General features: G+C 39.9%; 1 protein-coding gene across 5 annotated transcripts in view; it reads right to left on the bottom strand.

Annotated features, from left to right (window-relative positions):
- The window catches only part of LOC106867683 (prostaglandin G/H synthase 1), an 84,074-nt gene that overhangs the window by 21,414 nt on the left and 41,971 nt on the right, over nt 1-20,689 (bottom strand). For all 5 annotated transcript variants that reach the window (XM_089343378.1, XM_089343377.1, XM_089343380.1 and 2 more), the window contains one exon: nt 3,141-3,387. In XM_089343378.1, the coding sequence (XP_089199504.1) occupies nt 3,141-3,387 (247 nt within the window). The remainder of the gene's footprint in view (nt 1-3,140; nt 3,388-20,689) is intronic.

Here is a 20,689-nt window from a genome sequence, read left to right as displayed (position 1 = left end):
GAGGAGGCTGAGTGTGGCAGAGCTGATCACTAGTTGTGATGTCGTGGCATTGATGCCGGGCCGTGATTCTTGTTATACAGATGTTCGTCGCTGGCTGAAATTCTTGTCTGTTTATTTATCGTGGTGAAGCTGAGTCACCTAACAGAATCGAAGAGAGAGAAAAGCCGCGGTGGTTTGGATTGGTGTACATAGAAAGTCGTGTAGACGCTGGTGGTGAAGAGGCTGCTGCTTGGTAGCAGTCGTAGAAACGTGTTGCTGATATGGCGACGGCGGTGGTCATCGTTGGCTGGACGAAGCTGTTGAAGTGGTCGCTGGCTGATTGTTGCTGCTGCTGTCGTGTGGTACACGGAACAGTCTCTAAGAGAAACTGGACCGAGACAAATTTGTTGGGTATGAGTTGATCTATTTAAGGAGTTAAGGGGGCTCCAAGACGGTAGTAGGAAAACACTATCATGTGACCTTATTAAGGGCTGTGATTGGTCAGTTTGCGTTCTGGCGGGAACGGTTCGAAGAAGTTGCCGCTTCAAATAATAATCAGTCACGTGATGACAAGGAATGGGTTCTCTACTACGCCCGCGTTTATTTATATTTAAATGAGAAGAATGGCGATAGCAGTTTTGTATCTAAGGCGATAGGTAGTTTCACTACATACATATATATATATATATATATATATATATATATATATATATATATATGCACGACGGGGTTCTTTCAGTTTCCGTCTACCAAATCCATTCAAAAGGCTTTGGTCGGCTTAAGGTTATAGTAGAAGACACACACCCACAGTGCCACACAGTGGGACTGACCCCAGAACTGTGTGGTTAGGAAGCGAGCTTCTTACCACACAGCCACACCTGCACCTATTCTCACAGCCACACCTGTGCCTATTGATGAGAATATATTTACTTATGCCTATAAGTGCAGCCCACCCACGAACTAGCAAAACACATACCTTGTGTATGTGTGTTCGATATTGTTTATATCCCTCAAGCTGCTTCTAATTCATATTTAAACACACACACACAAATATAGCTTTTATCTTCTATCTCTTACTTGTTTTAGTCATTAGGTTATGGCCATACTGGGGCACTACTTTGATGAATTTTAGTCAAATGAATCAACCCCATTACTTAATTTTTTAAAAACCTGGTACTGGATTTGCAAACTCCTTATCAATAGCCACATAAGTTATGTTATGTTATTGGCCCCGCTCTCTTTAACATTACATTAAAACACATGAAAGCAGAAACAGACCCCATAAAGTTCAAGAAGTCTTTGGACAAATTCCTCCAAAAAATCTTGGATAAACCTCCTACACCCGAATATGTCTCTGTAAATAACTCTGTAGTTGAGTGGGCCATATTGTCCGATTCCTGATTTGAATGACTTCGCCAGGAAGTGCTATTAAGTTAGACATGGCCCGGGCCAATACTGGCCGAAACCTATGTATGTATGTATGTATGCATGCATGCATGCATGCATGCATGCATGTATGTATGTATGTATGTATGTATGTATGTATGTATGTATGTATGTATGTATGTATGTTCTCCTCAATTTTTAATTAATTATTTGAAATCTTCCAGTACAAAAGCAGCTGGTTTCTAACAAAGATGCAAAGCTCCATCATTGGAATGTAGCTTACCAAAGCAATGTCACATTCTAACTTTCAAAAAGCCTTGCATATTTTTACTGTTCTGCTTACAAATTGTAATTGTAGTGTACATATAATGTAGTTGATTTGTTTTCCTGAAAACCCTAGCTTATCCAGATTGTCATCTAAGCATTTACTCACTAAACCAAGCACACCAATTACTAAGAGTACAAATATTAGTTTAGGTATAAAAGCTGAAGGTTTCAAAGCAGTTGTCCATAGTTATTCTCTTTCACTTAGATTTTCTGAAGAGATATTCACCTCACCAAAACAGCTGATGTCTATGACAAAGTTACCCTCCCAGGCACAAGTCCAGGCAAGGTTGTTTTATGGAAGACCAGCAGACGCCCATGCATACCGACCTCCCCTCTCCACGCCACCAGCGTTATCCAAGGGAAAGGCAAAGGGGCTGATACAGCTTGGCACCTGTGATATTGCAACTCATTTCTACAGCTGAGTGAACTGGAGCAACGTGAAATAAAGTGTCTTGCTCAAGAATACAACACGCAGTCCGCTCCGAGATTCGAACTCACAACCTCATGATTGTAAGCTCGACACTCTAACCACTAAGCCATGCGCCTTCACACACACACACACATATGTATATATATATGTATATATATACATAAAAAAACAAATAATAAATGAGTATATGCATATATACGTACAAGTATGTGCATACCTACATCTACCTGTATATATAGGTGCATATCTGGGTACAGGATGTTGCAAACAAAACGTAGACAAAAAAAATAATAATAACCAGAGTACAGAAAACACACAGGCCACATAGAGAACATTTTCCTTCATCAGCTGCCACCATTCTAACACAGGCGTTTCGAAGAGTTAGGGCAAAGTATGGAGGTTTAGTTCACAAGTGATCTAAACGATTAGGTAGGCTAGGTAAGTGCTGTAATGGATTACTAGGGCTCCATATATATATATATATATATATCTGTGTGTGTGTGTGTGTGTGTGTGTGTGTGTGTGTGCTTGTGTTTGACCCCTCACCATTAGACAATCAGTGCTGAGGTGTTTACATCCCCGTAAACTTAGCAGTCCAGCAAAAGAGACCGACAGAATAATATGCTTCAAAGAAAGAAGGTACTGAGGTCGATTCGTCCAACTAAAATTCTTTGAGGCAGTGCCCCAGCATGGCCGTAGTCTAATGGCAGAAACAAGTGAAAGATATATGTAAGCATGCGTGTTGGTATGTATACATTTGCTCATAGTCTACTTAATGACAGCTGGAAATTGAAGAGGAGAAGAGAGGAGAGGGAGAGGGAGAAAGAGAGAGAATGAGAGAAAGAAAGAAAGAGAGAGAGAAAGGAGATAGAGGGAGAAGAAGATATTTTTGATAGCTTTTCCAGCAGGTTACAGAAAGACCAAGTTCTAGGAGGTGGTGAGGCTAAGACAGAGTGGAGCCTCATAAATACCTGAGCACCTCTAGATATGCTACATAAAGTGAAGATGAAGAACTTACCTAAGACAGCAGTTCTTGCGGCTTGATGTAACTGTTCATCAGTCCAGTCTGGATGTTCATTAACCAGGATATCACAGAAGAGATTGTGCTGACGGAGCCACAGAGTTGACCACATCAGATGACCACTATGTACGCTGTAATATTCATACCCAAGAGCAAACTGGGATGTTTGAGGTAACCCTGTAGGATATTGCATGTCAACCGGACTTTCAAATAGAAAGGGAGGCCACTCCTCACCATTTATGATCTGTGAAATAGGGAACAGGTTAGAAAAGCTGATTATGAAACGGTGATCTAGGGTGTTGTTGAAGGGCTTATTTGGTGGGTCTAGAGGAAGGCATAGTACCCTCAGCCTTCACAGAATGGTGTTATTTATGTTCTTAACCCTTTTGATACCAACTTGCTTGAAACCACCTCTAGCTCTGCAGTACAAAAGTCTCGTTTTTGTAAGTTCTGAATTAAAATCTTCCATCAGTCACAATTTATGTTCCTAACACTAGCTTAATGATAACTAAGTTATTTTACTAAATTCTTTGTTATATTTAAAGATAATTGAAAGAAACAGAGAGCATCTCAAGAGAAATATGGTAACAAAAGTGTTAAAATATATAAAAGAGAAACAATTCTTAACCCTTTCGATACCAACCTGGTTGAAACTGTCCCTGGTTCTGTAGTACAAATGTCTTGTTTGAATAAGTATTGAATTAAAATCTTCCACCAAACCTTAGTCACAATTTATGTTCCTAACACTAGCTTAATGATTACTAAGTTATTTTACTAAATTCTTTGGTATATTTAAAATTAATTGAAAGAAACACAGAGCATCTCAACAGAAATACGGTAACAAAAGGGTTAATGCTAGTCTTGAGACTTTGTAAGTTAACACCTGATGGAAAGACAAGAGTGGGAGGGAGGATGATGTTCGAGAGGAAGAATCAGGCACAGTGATTAGTGTTGGTGGTAGGAGGGGTCAGACACGAGGGCGATGGGAAGAGGAGAGATGAATGACATGGAATTCCATGGGTGGGGGGATGAAGAAAACAAAACTGAGACAGTATGGCCATGTAACAAGATCCAGCAGTCTTGTAAGGACTGTTTTTTAAGGAATTGTGCAAGGGGGGGAAAATGAGAAGCAGAGGAAAAGACAAATGGAAAATATCAAAGAATGGCCAGGCAAATCATCAAGAGAGACTCAGTCATCATACGATGACTGGAAACATTAGCATCTCTCAGTCTAGGCAAATGGTGCTGTGAGCTGATCTAGGTCTATACACACCATTTGTCAACAAGCTATATATATTCTCCATGACAAAATGCAGAGAGTAGCTTGTTCCCCAGTTCAAATATGCATCAAACAAAATGCCTATGATTCCATCAGAAGTTGAGGGCCCAATCTAAGATATATATATATAAAAGGGATGTGATAGTAAGATAAAAGACTATTATTTACTGCTGACCTAGTCACATTTTTTTTTTCTATTCACTCCTAGAAGCTGAGGATTTTTACTGCATGTTCTGTTGACTTGCTGACTTGCTGATAGCTTTTGAAAGTTTAGAGTTTATTCATACAAAGTTTATAGAAAGGGAAATATGTTTGTTATGTATTTAGGTAAACATTATTTCTTTTTCGCTTTCTCTACATTCAAGAAAATGTCAATGAAAATTCTGAATTATGTAGTTACAAAGGAAATTAATAATGAACAGAATAACTTAGTTCACAAACAGAAAACAAGAAAATAGTTGTTGAATTACATGGCAAGTTAATAGCATTGAATATGAGTGAAAAAAGAACACAATGAAAAAAATAAGGCATCGGAGCGGCAATGCATATCCTTGTACACACAAGGATAGAATAAAATTTAATTCAATAAATATATTCTCAGACAAATTCATATTTCAATAAAATGACATTAAGGGTTATTTCCCCTACTTATAGTCTATGCATATGTAATAAAGAAAAGAAAAACATTTTAATTCACCCATCTGCTAGTTTCAAAGATAATCAAACCAAAATTTAATGAGTTCAAGCCACTCAGCCAACGAGTATTTCTGCCAAATTTGGTCAAAATCTGTTTGGCTGTTTTCCAGTAATTTTGTAAACACACAGACAAGTGACAACACTAACCCTGCTTCCCTTACGCATGCAGGGTTAATAATGTTTTAACATTAAAAAATGCTAGTTTAAATTCCTTGAATGAAAATGTTAACATCAACATCAACAATTCTGGCATATATACATATTTTCTGCCAAACAAAAAACATCATCATTATCAACACTTATCTGTTTTTGATACTGGATTTGGTTGGACGGCTTGACAGGAACTAGCAAGGCTAGGAACCACACCAGGTTCCACAGTCTGTTTGGGCTTGGTTTCTACAGTTGGATGCCCTTCCTAACACCAACCACTTTACAGACAGTACAGGGTACTTTTTACACAGTACTAGCACCTACATAGACACGTCTTTTACTTGTTTCAGTCATTTGACAGTGGCCATGCTGGGGGCACCACCCCGAAGTGTTTTAGTCTAAGAAATCAACCCCAGGACTTTTATTTTTAAGCCCAGTACTTATTCTATCATGTGAAGGCACATAGCTCAATGGTTACTGTTATATGGACTGTTGGATATGTTATTCGTCTGACGTTCCGTGTGTCAATGTGGTTCGTCTGAGTTCATTGTTTCATTGTTGTTGTTCTGTGTGACTGTCGTAGTAAAATGTCATTGATAGATATATGGCGGACATGATTCTTGTTTATTCATAACAAACTTTGGGTGAGTGCGTTCTTTGTATGTAATTGAATAATAAATGTAATAATTAAATTGTACAACTCGTTGTGTTATCTCTGCGAGTCTCCCAAGGGAAATAAAACAGAGTTTATTGGCGTCGCCGGTAGGATACATGCTTACTTTACCGTAAAATTATTCATCGTAATAACGATGGCTGAAAAACAGACAGTAGAACTTATTAAATTGTTTAGGGAACAAATGGACAAGCAAATGCAACAACATCAGAGAGATATGGACACTGTTAAAACTGTTTGGTGCTCGACAAGTTGAAAGCGATCCCAGTGGCTATTTTTCAGCTGCTTCGACAACAGTGTCGATTCCACCATTTGCTGCATTTGATTCAACGTCAGAACTATGGCCTGATTACAGGTCAAGATTCCGTACGTTTGTGGCTGCTAATGCTGTACCTGAACAACGCATGGCACAAGTGTTCCTGACCAATCAGACTGCTACTGTTTACAAACAACTTGCTAATCTGGCTACCCAACAAAATCCGCCTAAAGATATCAACAACTTGACAATGGACGAAATCATTGACTTCATGAAAGAACAGTTCGACCCAAAACTTTTCATTGTGAGAGAGCGTTTCAAGTTTTGGAGTGATATGCAGCGGAAGCCAGGCGAAACTCTCCAGGAGCTGGCAGCACGTATACGTCAGGATGCGGCTACCTGTGATTTTCCAGCGATCACCAACCCACAGGATGAAGCTCTGAGACAGAGATTCATATGTTCAGTCAATAATGAAGCGGTTCTGAAGGTGCTTTTTAAGATAAAAGACACAGAACTAGATTTTGCCCGTGCTGTCCAAGTTGCCATCGAGACGGAAGACGCAGCAAAGGTTGCAAAAGAAACTGTATACGGTTCCAAAACCAAGCAGGTCTACAAGGTCCAACAGAACAAGAATAAGAGTCCTCAAAAGAAACATCAGCAGTCTTATTCCACAAACCAGGAGAAATGCTACCGATGTGGAAAGGCCCACAAAGCAACAGACTGTCCTTTCAGGGAAACCAAATGTCATTTTTGTGACAAAAAGGGACATTTGCAAGCGGTGTGTAGAAAAAAACAACATCAGCAACGCAATGGCCATTCACAAACTCCCGTGAAAAGAATCACAAAAGCTGAGCTAGTCAAGGCGATCCTAGGTGAAGTTTCCCAAGATGCTCATAGTTTAATTGAGCCAGTAACAATCCAGAACAGACTGTTCACAATGGAATTGGACACTGCTACTACAGGCAATTTTGTTTCCTTGTCAGTCTGGAAACAACTTGGAAGACCAAAGCTGCAAGATGTCAAGCATTGCTATGAATCTGCCAGCAAGCACGACCTGCCTGTTCTGGGAACTTTCATGGGCCAAACCAAGGATCCAACAACTGGTAAGCAGGATCTTATACCTTACATAGTCACCAAGATCTCTGATCTTAATTTGCTGGGTCGGAATGCTATCCAGACTCTGGGAATTTCCGTAGACACTGCTCTAGGTTTGAAAAGCATAGACAGCCAAGCTAAGAGGGAAGGTGCAGAAGGGATATACCCAAAGACCTCAAGTGAGCCCTATGTTTCCCTGCAGCAAGATTGTCACAACATGTGTGATGAATTTCCAGATCTTTTCAAGCAAGAATTGGGATGTCTCAAGAACTTTGAACTGGAAGTGAAGTTCAAATCGGACGCAACACCAGTCTTTCACAAGGCACGTCCGGTCCCGTTTGCTCTTCGTGATGACCTAGCCAAAGGTTACGAAGAAGGCATCGCCAAGGGAATCTGGAAGCCAGTTCAGTTCAACGAATATGGAACGCCAGTGGTACCGATTCGTAAAGCACACGCTTCAAGCAACCTGAAACCCAAACTACGAATTTGTAGTGACTACTCTGTGGGAATTAATGACCAACTTGCTGATCACCGTCATCCAATGCCACTCCCTGCTGAACTGATGCAGAAACTCGGAGGTGGATTCAGATATACAAAGATAGACCTTGCTGATGCCTATAATCAGATCAAGCTGGCTCCAAAAAGTCAACGCAGACTCGCACTCAGCACTCACCGTGGAGTACTCCTGCAACAACAACTCCCTTTCGGAATCAAGTCAGCACCTGGTTACTTTCAGGAGATCATGGAAAACCTGACCCGTGATTTACCTGGAGTGGCCGTCTTCCAGGATGACATGCTCGTCAGTGGGAAAGATGCAAACAGTCACCTGAACAACCTAAAGTGTCTACTCACACGTCTAAGCGACAATGGACTCAGATGTCGCCGTGAAAAGTGCCAGTTTGCACTACCCAGTGTAGAATACCTTGGACACATTTTGTCAGCTGAAGGGATCACGAAGGGATCCAAGGTTGAAGCAGTCTTAAAGATGCCATCTCCAACGAACGAATCAAGCTTGAAATCTTTCCTAGGTTCAGTTCAGTTTTATGGAAAGTTTATCCCAAACTTAGCCAGTATAGCAGAGCCACTCTATTGCCTTACAAAAAAGTCAACTATTTGGAAGTGGGGAGAAGAGGAACAGTCAGCTTTTGATCACTTGAAAAATGTACTTTCATCGAGTCAAGTTCTGATACACTTCAATCCAAACAAAACTTTGGGACTGGCTTGTGACGCATCAAACGTTGGTATTGGAGCAGTCCTGTTTCACCGCTATCCTGATGGAAGCGAGCGCCCAATATCCAATATGTCCAAGACTCTCACTTCTGCACAGCGTAACTACAGTCAAATTCAAAAGGAAGCCCTGGCTATCATATTTGGCTTGCAGAAGTTTTACCAGTATTTGTACGGTCGTAAATTCGTACTCGTGACTGACCACAAGCCACTGACATCACTATTCGGTCCGAGGAAAGGGATGCCACTTCTCCCTGCTAACAGACTAGCACGATGGGCCCTGTGGCTGAACCAGTTTGACTACACCATTGAATATCGAAAATCAGCAGATCATGGCAATGCTGATGCCCTCAGTCGCTTGTCATTCGGTGATGACAACGACTTTGACAGAAAGGAAAATGGTGAAGACATAGACATGGTGTGTGCCATCAAGGCTCTCAGTATTCAAGTCCAACCTGTGAATGCTAACGTCCTCCGTCAAGAGTCAGGGAAAGATCCAGTGATATCTGCAGTGATGCGCTACGTCCGTGAAGGCTGGCCACCAAAGAACATGGAGATCAATGATGAAGTCAACAAGTTCCGTAAGTTATCAAACTCACTTAGTATCTGTCATGGATGCCTTATACATGGATCTAGAGCTGTGATTCCGCATAGCTTGCAGCCAAAGATCCTCAATCTTCTGCATCTTGGACACTTTGGCATGGAACGCATGAAACAACTAGCAAGAACTGCTGTTTATTGGCCTGGTATCGATGCTGCTATAGAGATAACCAGTCGACGATGTGATTCGTGCCGGAGATCCTGTGTATGCACTATACTATGGACCTCGCCGAGACTAAGATCCCCGGTGGGTATCAGCAATCATTAAGAAGTCATTGGGTACTCGCTGCTTTAACGTGAAGGTCATACCTCATTGCTCGATGTGGAGACGACACTGGGAACAGCTGCGACCGCGGTACACAACTGAGGAAGACAATGAACCTGGTGATGCAGAAAACACTGTATTTCAATTTGTAACAGATCACCCGATGGAGATCTCGGAAACTGTGCCACTAACTCAACGACAAACCAGACCCAAGTTCATGTTACCCGTTCCAGAGTATGGACCAGACAACCCAAGACGATCCAAGAGAACCCGTAAAACCCATGAGAGACTTTGCTGTTGATACTTCTTGTGTAGCATCAATTTGAGTGGGGAGGTGTTATTCGTATGACGTTCCGTGTGTCACTGTGGTTCGTCTGAGTTCATTGTTTCATTGTTGTTGTTCTGTGTGACTGTCATAGTAAAATGTCATTGATAGATATATGGCGGACATGATTCTTGTTTATTCATAACAAACTTTGGGTGAGTGCGTTCTTTGTATGTAATTGAATAATAAATGTAATAATTAAATTGTACAACTCGTTGTGTTATCTCTGCGAGTCTCCCAAAGCAAATACAACAGTTACATGAAGTAGTGAGTTCAATTTCTGGACCGGGCTGAGTGTTGTGTTCTTGAGCAAGACACTTTATTTCACGTTGCTCCAGTTCACTCATTTGTAGAAATGTGTTGCGACATCACTGGTGCCAAGTTGTATCGGCTCCTTTGCCTTTCCCTTGGATAATATCAGTGGTGTGGAGAGGGGAGGCTGGTCTTCCATAAACAACCTTGCTCAGACTTGTGCCTAGGCACAATCCCATGGTCATTCATGACCAAACAGAGACTTCACCCTTTACTTACTCTATCAGTTTTATTTATTTATCTCTATTTTTACCCCCAAATTGTTTTTTTTTTTATCATTACGTCATTCATCTCTGGTTTATGGTTTATTTTGACATAACTTTGTCTCTTTGAAACCCACACCATTTTTTCATCAAACACTCCACCCTTTCACTACTAATTTTAACTGTTCAATAATTGTATAGACACAGGTGTGGCTGTGAGGTAAGTAATTGTGTGTAGGTGCAGGCGTGGCTGTGTCGTAAAAAGCTTGCTTCCTGACCACATGGTTTTTGGTCCAGCCTCACTTCGTGACACCTTGAGCAAATGTCTTCTATTAATAGCCTCAGGCCAACCCAAGCCTTGAATTTCATACACAGAAACTGAAAGCCTGTCATGTGTATATATATATATATATATATATATATCGTCATCATCATCATCATCGTTTAACATCTGTTTTTCATGCTGGCATGGGTTGGACGGTTTGACTGGGGACTGACAAGCCAGAAGGCTGCACCAGGCTCCAATCTGATCTGGCAAGGTTTCTACAGCTGGATGCCCTTACTTACACCAACCACTCCGAGAGTGTAGTGGGTGCTTCTTACGTGCCACCATCACAGGAGCCAGTCAGGTGGCACTAGCATCGACCATGTTCGGATGGTGCTTTTTACGTGCCACCAACAGAAGAGCCAGTTGGTGGGGAGCTGGCATCGACCACGTTTGAATGGGGCTTTTTATGTGCCACCATCACAGGGAGCCAGTCAAGCGGCACTAGCATTGACCTATGCTTAAATGGTGCTTATTACATGCCACCAGTAAGGGTGCCAACATGTGTGTGTCTTTGTATCTATTTCTTACCCACCGACTCTTGACAACTGGTGCTGGTGTGGTTGCTTCCCCATAACTTAGTGGTTCAGCAAAAGAGACCGATAGAATAAGTGTCAGGTTTAAAAAGAAAATAAACACTGAGGTCGATTCATTTGGCTAAAATTTCAAGGTAATGCTCCAGCATGGCCGCAATCTAATATCTGAAACAAGTAAAAAATAAAAGATAAAAGATAGAAACTGCTTTAATTGGTTAAACAGAAGTTGTTGTTATTGTTGTTAAAGCAATAAAACTACAGACACAATAGGACCCACTAGATTTTGTTGTTGATTTTGCTTAGTCTGCGAAGGCACAGTAATGACCCCAAGATCTCTGAGTCAGGTGCAATGGTAGGGGAGGAAGCCATCCTTAAACCAGACACCTGTTCCCAAACTTTACAACAGTGTAGATTCCACTAAAGGTATCTGAGGGCCAAGTGGCACTGTTAAACAGGGCAACACCATTTGAAACTACACATTTTTGAGGACATCTATTTCTGCTAGGTTTATTCAGTTTCCTAGAAATAACAGCCAGCTAAATGTACCTCAAATCATGTCCTGTCCTCTTGGGACAGGAATGGTGCAGATTGGACAATGTTGGGAAAGTCTTATTACATGACAGATCCCATGTCGAAGTTGACGAGAATTCAAATGTTCTGTTGATCGAATTACCTCCTAGCTAAATTGATAATTAAGTGGCTGCATACTCCACAGACATGTATAGCCTTAAAGGAAAACTCAGGTTGTATCAGTGTGATACAGTACGTGGCAAGGGTGGAGCTTTGAATTATGGGTATAATCCACCTGAGAGGCTTCGACAGAGTTTCCATCAACACAATTTCATTCACAAGGTTATAGAAAATTACACTGGCTCAGGATGCCATGCACTGGGATTGAACCCAGGACATTGTACTAGTAAAGTAGGCTTCTTAACCATTTGACCATACTGTGCAAACAAAAATATATAAAACAGCGAAGGCAGCGAGCTGGCAGAAACGTTAGCATGCCGGGTGAAATGCTTAGTGGTATTTCGTCTGCCTTTATATTCTGAGTTCAAATTCTGCCGAGGTCAACTTTGCCCTTCATCCTTTCGGGGTCGATAAATTAAGTACCAGTTGTGCACTGGGGTCGATGTAATTGACTTAATCCTTTTGTCTGTCCTTGTTTGTCCCCTCTATGTTTAGCCCCTTGTGGGCAATAAAGAAATAAGAAACGTTGGCATGCCGAGCAAAATGCTTAGTGGTATTTCATCTGTCTTTACGTTCTGAGTTCAAATTCCGCCAAGGTCGACTTTGCCTTTCATCCTTTCGGGGTCGATAAATTCCGTAATGGAGTTGATCTAATCGACTGGCCCCCCTCCCCCAAAATTTCGGCTTTTGTCCCTAGAGTAAAAATGAATATCTTAATTTTTCACTTTTTTCGAATTTTTTAATATTTTAATTTTTCTTAAAGAAACATTCAAGGTCCCTTTCCCCACCTCGCCCACCCATCACCTCGCCCACCCATCACCTCGCCCACCCATCACCTCCCCGCTTTCAAAAAGCTAAAACCTCCGGATGTTTCACTTTCATCTGATTGGTGGTGTGCACGGATTTTACCTTCGCCCAACACTAAATTTACTTTTTTATGACACTAAACTACATATTAACCGAATTAGCACCAAACATTAAGAAAAAAAATAGGAAACCAAAAGAATAGAAAACCAACCCTAAAAGTATTTAGTGCCTAAGGGGCTGGTCCAAATCACGCGTTACTTTGAATAGTATGTTGTTGGTATACTGTAGGGTGTCTGACAAGTCGTAAATTCCCCTGGTGTATTATAATCAAATGAATAATAACAAACAATGGATAATTGTCACCTCATTACAACTGTATCTTACATATAATTTTTAATAGAAGAATGAGAACATGTTTTCATTGTTCTATTAAAATGTTACAAAAGAAACAGTTGTAATGAGCTGACAACTACGCATCGTATGTTATTATTCATTTGCTGTATATATATATATATATATATATATATATATATATATAAAGGGGTTGTACAAAATAATAAAAACATCTTAAAATTTCAAACAAATTTTTTTTAATATGGGGTAGGACTGCCTCTGGCAGTAATTACAACTTGAATTTATGTGAGGTATTTGAATTGTTTCCAAAGGAATTTTTGTCCATTCTTCAGCTAAAACAGTCTCTAGTTCTTGTAGTGAAGATGGTGGAGGATATCGACACCTTACTTGTTTTTCTAAAATGCACCATAAATGTTCAATAATACTGAGATCTGGGGACTATGGTGACCAGATAAGATGTTCAACTTCGCTAGAATGTTCCACATGCCATTCAGTAACAACTTTAGCTGTGTCAATTGGTGCATTATCATCCTGAAAGATTGCACTTCCCTCCGGAAATAGTTCCACAAACATACGAGGAATTTGATCAGATAAAATGCTTAAATAGTCTTGACTATTAATTCTACCATGAAGGGAAGCCATTGGGCTGACGGATTTCCAAGATATAGCCCCTGCTCAGATCATCACAGATCCTCCTCCATGTTTAACAGTTGGAAGAAGGCAGTCTGGGTCAAATGCTTCTTTTGGCTGTCTCCAAACGTATACTCAGCCGGTGGTCAGAAATAGGGTAAAGGATGACTCATCTGAGAAAATAACATTCTTCCACTGCTCTAGGGACAAATTCTGTAAGTTTTTACTCCACTCTAAACGCTTTGCAATTTGAAAGTAGTGGTTTTCTGATTGCATCCCTCCCATGAAATCCAGCTTTGCGCAGCTACCAGCGAACAGTTTTTGTGGAAACTGGGTTTTCGAGGTGGTCATTAAGCTCTGCAGTAATTTTGGGAGCTGTACTTTTGTAATCCTTTCTAACAATTCATGTAGGAGTCCAACAGTCCCTATCTGAAAGTTTTGGTTTTCTTCTAGAGTTTTTCCCTCTTTCTCAAAGCTGTCATTATTTTCGAGACAGTACTTCTTGATACACCAAACATTTCGGCTGTTTTCGTTATGCTAGTGCCTACCATACGAGCACCAACAATTTGACCTCTTTGAAAGGCATACTTTCACCACAACTTTCTATCACTCTCACTTCCTGTTTCTGTTGTACCTGCATTTCAAAGGGCCAGTCTTGTCACACTTTGTGTCACGTTCAATCTCCTCAAGAACTACGTTAAGGATTCACTTGTCTGTGGAGTGCTCAGCCACTTGCACGTTAATTTCATGAGCAGGTTGCTCCATTGATCAGATCAACTGGAACACTCATCGTCGTAACCAACGGATTGCCACAATATATATATATATATATATATATATATATATATATATATATATATATATATATATATATATATATATATATATATATTCTTTTATTCTTTTACTTGTTTCAGTCATTTGATTGTGACCATGCTGGAGCACTGCTTTTGGTCAAATAAATCGACCCTGGGACTTATTCTTTGTAAGCCTAGTACTTATTCTGTTGCTCTCTTTTGCCGAACTGCAATGGATACGTAAACACACCAACATCGGTTGTCAAGCGATGGCTGGAAGTACAAACACAGACACAAAAATACATACATACATATATACATACATATATATATATATATATATATATATATATATATATATATATATATTATATATATATAACAGCACCCACAACACTCTTGGAGTGGTTGGCATTAGGAAGGGCATCCAGCGGTAGAAACTCTGCCAAATCAGATTGGAGCCTGGTGTTGCCATCCAGTTTCACCAGTCCTCAGTCAAATCGTCCAACCCATGCTAGCATGGAAAGCGGACGTTAGACGATGATGATGATGATGATGATGATGATGATATGGTGGGCTTCTTTCAGTTTTTGTCTACCAAATCCACTCACAAGGCTTTGGTTGGCTCGAGGCTATGGTAGAAGACACTTGCCCAAAGTGCCATGCTGTGGGACTGAAACCAGAACCATGTGGTTGGGAAGCAAGCTTCTTACCACACAGCCACTCCATACATGTGTGTGTGTGGGGGGGGTATGTGTTTGCATACACACACACAAAGACAAACATAAACCACTTTGCACACAAACACAACCCTTCTTGTGGTTTCACTTAACAATGCAAGAATCCACTCCCACACTAGTCATAATTAAATCGCACGCACACACACACACACACACAATCTACATCCACATATCTTTACACACATAGATACATAAATAAATACAACTTTACATATATACACGTCTTTTTTTTTTATCTTGTTTTTTAATTTGAAGGATTCATTTCTTGAAACAAAATAGTCATTTGATGTTTAGTCTACAAATTTAGTAGACATACCTTGTTGTGCGGCTTTTAATGATTCAAATGTGTGTGGGTATCACTGTAGTGTCTACGGGCATTAAAACATGATATGATGACTGGGTGTCTAATTACTCCTGACTTATCTGAGTACACCCACACAATATCTACTCCAACATCTCTCTCTCTCTCTCTGTATAACCACATTCACATATATACTTCACCCCACATACTTTTACAGACACACGCACATATACATATAACTACACATGCCTTTTCACGCATAAGTTCACCCACCCCCACACAAACATACACATACATACACACACACATATTCATACCTCTATGTACAAAACATTTTCATGCCTAACCAACAGGAAGCTTCTTTGTCAGTAGTTCTCAAATGGGATCCATATGGCTCTTTGTGGGCCCATATGCTACTCGGGGGTCCATAAAAGCCCTTGGGGATCTACATGGCTTTTGGGGGTACATATAGGATGTGGTTGTTAAATGGTTACACATCTAAAAGGGGTTGCTGAAAACTTTCTGGTTTTAAGGGTGTTGCAAAAGGCCTGGCTGGAGGCCCAACCTTCCGAGTTCTTTTACAAGGCTTAGAAAAACTGAAGGACTGCTGCAATATGTGTGTGAATCTGTGAGGGGAATATGTTGAATAAAATAATAATTAACTGATCCTCCTCTATTTTCTTTTACCCAAAGCCGGGAACTTTTCAGCCCCCAACACATGTAAATATATATATATATATATATTAATAGTTATCGCCAAGCCAACATGGAAGTCCAAAAAAATAGGACGAATGCTGCCGTTGATTAGCTCCAAGAGGCCATCGCCTCTAGCTAGCTATGTGACATATGAACCTGTGTCCATTATAACCTTCGAACAGGGGAGGTCAGCTGCTTCCCCTTGCTGGTCTGGCATCTACAGACTAGTTTCGAGGTATTGCCTCTTATCAATGTAGAGCAGCCAAACCCAGCGGGAGTATATATATATATATATATATATATATAATATAATATAGGATAAATTCTTTATAAGAATTTATCAAGTAGTCAGCGTGAAAAAACTTCATAATGAAAAAAATAATGAAAAAACTTCATCATTTTTTCATAAATATATATAAATCATTTATATAAAGGGCATTAATATATATATATATACATGCATACACACAAGGGGGTGCTGAAAAGTTCCTGACTTTGAGGGTCTCATGAATGGCCTGGTTAGAGGCGTAAGTTCTTTTACAGGGCTTAGAAAAACTGAAGGACTGTTGCAATAAGTATGTGAATTTGAGAGGGGAATATGTTTAATATGATAATTAACAGATAATTCTGTAGTTTCTTTTACTGAAAGCCAGGAACCTTTCAGCACCCCTTCATACAACACACAAAATATTTTTAAAAAAATTTTTTTTTATACAATTCCAAATAATATTTAATTATTAAAATATAATAAATTTTGTTTCATAATGTGGGGATCCATCTGAGTAAAATTCTGATTAAAAATATTTTCGTTACAACTTTGTTCTTGACTATATTTTCACTTCAGCATCATTGGAACACTTTTATTTTTTTATTCTTTTATTGGTTTCAGTCATTTGACTGCAGCCATGCTGGAGCACCGCCTTTAGTCAAACAAATCTACCCCAAGACTTATTCTTTGTAAGCCTAGTACTTATTCTGTCGGGGCTCTTTTTGCTAAGCCACTAATGTTACAGGGATGTAAACACACCAACATCAGTTGTCAGCGATGGTAGGGGGACAAACACAGACACACAAACATATACACGTATATATATATATATATATATATATATATATATATACGAAAAGCTTCTTTCAACTTCCACCTACCACATCCACTCAGAAGGCTGAGTGACCTGAAGCTATAGAAGACACTTGCCCAAGGTGCCATGCAGTGGGACTGAACCTGCAACCATGTGGTTGGGAAGCAAGCTTCTTACCACACAGCCACGTCTGCACTTTTGGTTTACATACATACATACATACATACATACATGCAGCTCTTGCAGCATTATGACTGGGTCCTGAAGCAGCTACTTGACCATTCAAATGTTGATGTGATATATCTCGACTTTGCAAAAGCCTTTGACAAAGTTGATCATGGCTTGATATGTCACAAGCTGCGAAACCTTGGCATAGCTGGTAAATTAGGAGAGTGGCTGCATGACTTCCTGAATGGTAGAAGTCAGACAGTTGCAGCCAATGGAGAACTATCTAGGGAAACACAAATATTGAGCGGTGTTCCACAGGGAACTGTTCTGGGGCCACTACTGTTCATAGTGGCCCTTCTGGACATGCCCACGGTCACTCAGAGAGCCACTGTCACTAGCTATGCTGATGACACAAAGATATCTCAGGCAATAAAGAATCCTGATGATATTGTAAGCCTGCAGAATGACCTAAATGCAATATATGAGTGGGCAGAGCAAAATAATATGCAGTTCAATGCAAAAAAATTTCAAGTACTGCGCTACAAGACCACAAGTACCTCCCAACTGGCATACACAGGGCCTGGAGGTACTGCAATCCCAGAACCACAAACAGTGAGAGATCTGGGCATCAACATGTGTAGTGATGCATCATTTCACATGCACATTGTCAAGTTGACAGCAAGGTGCAGACAACTGGCGGGGTGGATACTGAGGACTTTCCGTACAAGGGATCAAAAAGTCATGTTGATTCTATGGAAGACATTTGTTCTGAGCCGCCTAGACTATTGCTCTCAGTTGTGGTCACCACACAGTGTTAAGCGGACAGCAGAACTCGAGGCAATTCAGCGGCACTATACAAAAAGATCGCCACAGTCCAACAGATGAACTACAGGGAGCGACTGAAGGCACTAGGTCTCTACTCCCTGGAGCGCAGGCGGGAGAGATATGTAATAATATACATATGGAAAATACTGGAAGGACTGGTGCCAAACTTTGGTATCAAGTACTACAGGAATGCCCGCACGGGTCGCCACTGCATGGTGCCAAAGGTACCGTCCACTGCATCTCACATAAGAACGAGATACTGCAGCAGCCTCGGTTTCAGAGGACCTCAGCTCTTCAATGCCCTGCCAAAACATTTGAGAGACATGCAAGACATGGATGCGGAGGTCTTCAAGACAAAACTTGACGCTTTCCTCTCCACGATACCAGACGAACCAATGGCTCGTAATGAGACGCAGTTTAGGGCAGCTGTGTCAAATTCTCTAATACACCAGATGTGCCATCAAAACTCTTGATTGGACCATGTCAGGTGGGGGAGAAGAGCCATGCAAGGAACGTGAAAATCACGGTGGTGCACCAGCATGACCGCATCCACTTGGCTGAAACACAAATAAAAAAATTTTTAAAAAATACATACATACATACATACATACATACATACATACATACATACATACATACATACATACATACATACATACATACATACATACATACATACATACATACATACATACATACATACATACATACATACATACATACATACATACATACATACATACATACATACATACATACATACATACATACATACATACATACATACATACATACATACATACATACATACATACATACATACATACATACATACATACATACATACATACATACATACATACATACATACATACATACATACATACATACATACATACATACATACATACATACATACATACATACATACATACATACATACATACATACATACATACATACATACATACCGGAGTAAGCACATGAAATGTGCAACAAGGTGGAAAAAAGAGTACTCAAATACCAGAGGTAGAGTAATATGCTTTATTTAAAAGCAGCAGAAATATAACAAAAAAACCGTTACTCTGAGTTTCACGTTCCCGTTCATCGGACTAACATAACTGTACGATGAACGGGAACGTGAAACTCAGAGTAACGTTTTTTTTGTTATATTTCTGCTGCTTTTAAATAAAGTATATATATATATATATATATATATATATATATATATATATATATATATTTGTTTTGCAAGATTTTTTATGTGAAATCGTGTGTTGAAACAGATGTTGTTGTACTTGGGGATGGTCATATTGCCAGTTTAGCCAATAAAAACACACGCACTGTATATTTGGTGTTAATTTTTTTTTTCTTTTTTTTTTTTTTTTTCAGCTTTATATTACATTAATCTTAATCTTAATCTTATTTCGGCCAGAGTTCTTTCGTCACACTTCTGTGACCTCATCAGTGGTCCTTTGTTTCCTTCTTTCTTATGTGTGTCTCACCTTGCTAACTATCAGCCATTTTGTATTTTGTATTCCTATTGTATGTGTCTACGCATGCGTGTCCTTCAATGTGTCTGTGTCTTTTGTAAGTGCACGTGTGTATGGGGAGTGTCTGTATCACCTATATTCTCTGTTAATACGTGTTCGTTTGTATTAGTTTTTATTTATTTATATGTTCATGTGTGTGTGTGTGTGTGTGTTTTTTTTTTTTTTTTTTAATGTGTTTAATTAAATTTTGTTAACGTATGTAGTATTTAATTCCATTTGTTTATCTATGTATTGTATTATACTTTGTTCCTATTATTGGTTTATGGGTAACATGTTGTCACATGCTGTGGTTTGTTAGTGGCGTATGTTAGTGTTCCATTCTAGTTTCCTATTCAGGCTAGGTTTCCCTTCTATTATGTGTGTAGCTTCAGTAATTTGTCTAAGTGCTGCATCACTGCTATGTGTAGATAAGATTTTAATTTCTATGTTGTTGATTGAGCCTCTATGTTCTTGCTCAGCGTGCTGGTACAGAACTGATGAGTTCTTCCCTTCCTTAAGTTCCCTCCAATGTTCGTTTGCCCGCTCCCCTATACTCCTTGCTGTTTCGCCTACATATGTCGTTGTCTTATTTCTGCATCGTCCCTCTGTACATCTTATACTATAGACCACATTTCTGGTTTTGCAGTTCGTTTGTGGGCTAAATCTACATACGATACAGTTCCTATCAGTGCAGGGGGTTCTACTGAAAGGGTATGTTCTACTGATAAGGGATTTGATAGGGTTGCCTGGCCTTTCAACAACCTTAATTCTTAGCTTAAGTTTGTCTAGGGCCCTTCTAAAGCGGTACGCCAGTTCGCCTCTAGGGGTGGTGTCGACGAACATGACGCTTTGGTACTTGTGGCTATTGTACCATGAGCTTGCCTTCCCTATTTTCTTCTTAGTTCTTTCTATGGTGTTCCATGATTTGCTCCTATAGAGTGGGCAAATCCCATTCCTATCGTTGCGTTTGATTGTTTCAAAC

Source organism: Octopus bimaculoides, chromosome 27, assembly GCF_046866305.1.
Source record: "Octopus bimaculoides isolate indiv1 chromosome 27, ASM4686630v1, whole genome shotgun sequence".
Lineage (NCBI taxonomy): Eukaryota > Metazoa > Mollusca > Cephalopoda > Octopoda > Octopodidae > Octopus > Octopus bimaculoides.
The sequence above is the reverse complement of the archived record's forward strand: the minus strand, read 5'-3'. Positions and strand labels throughout refer to the sequence as shown.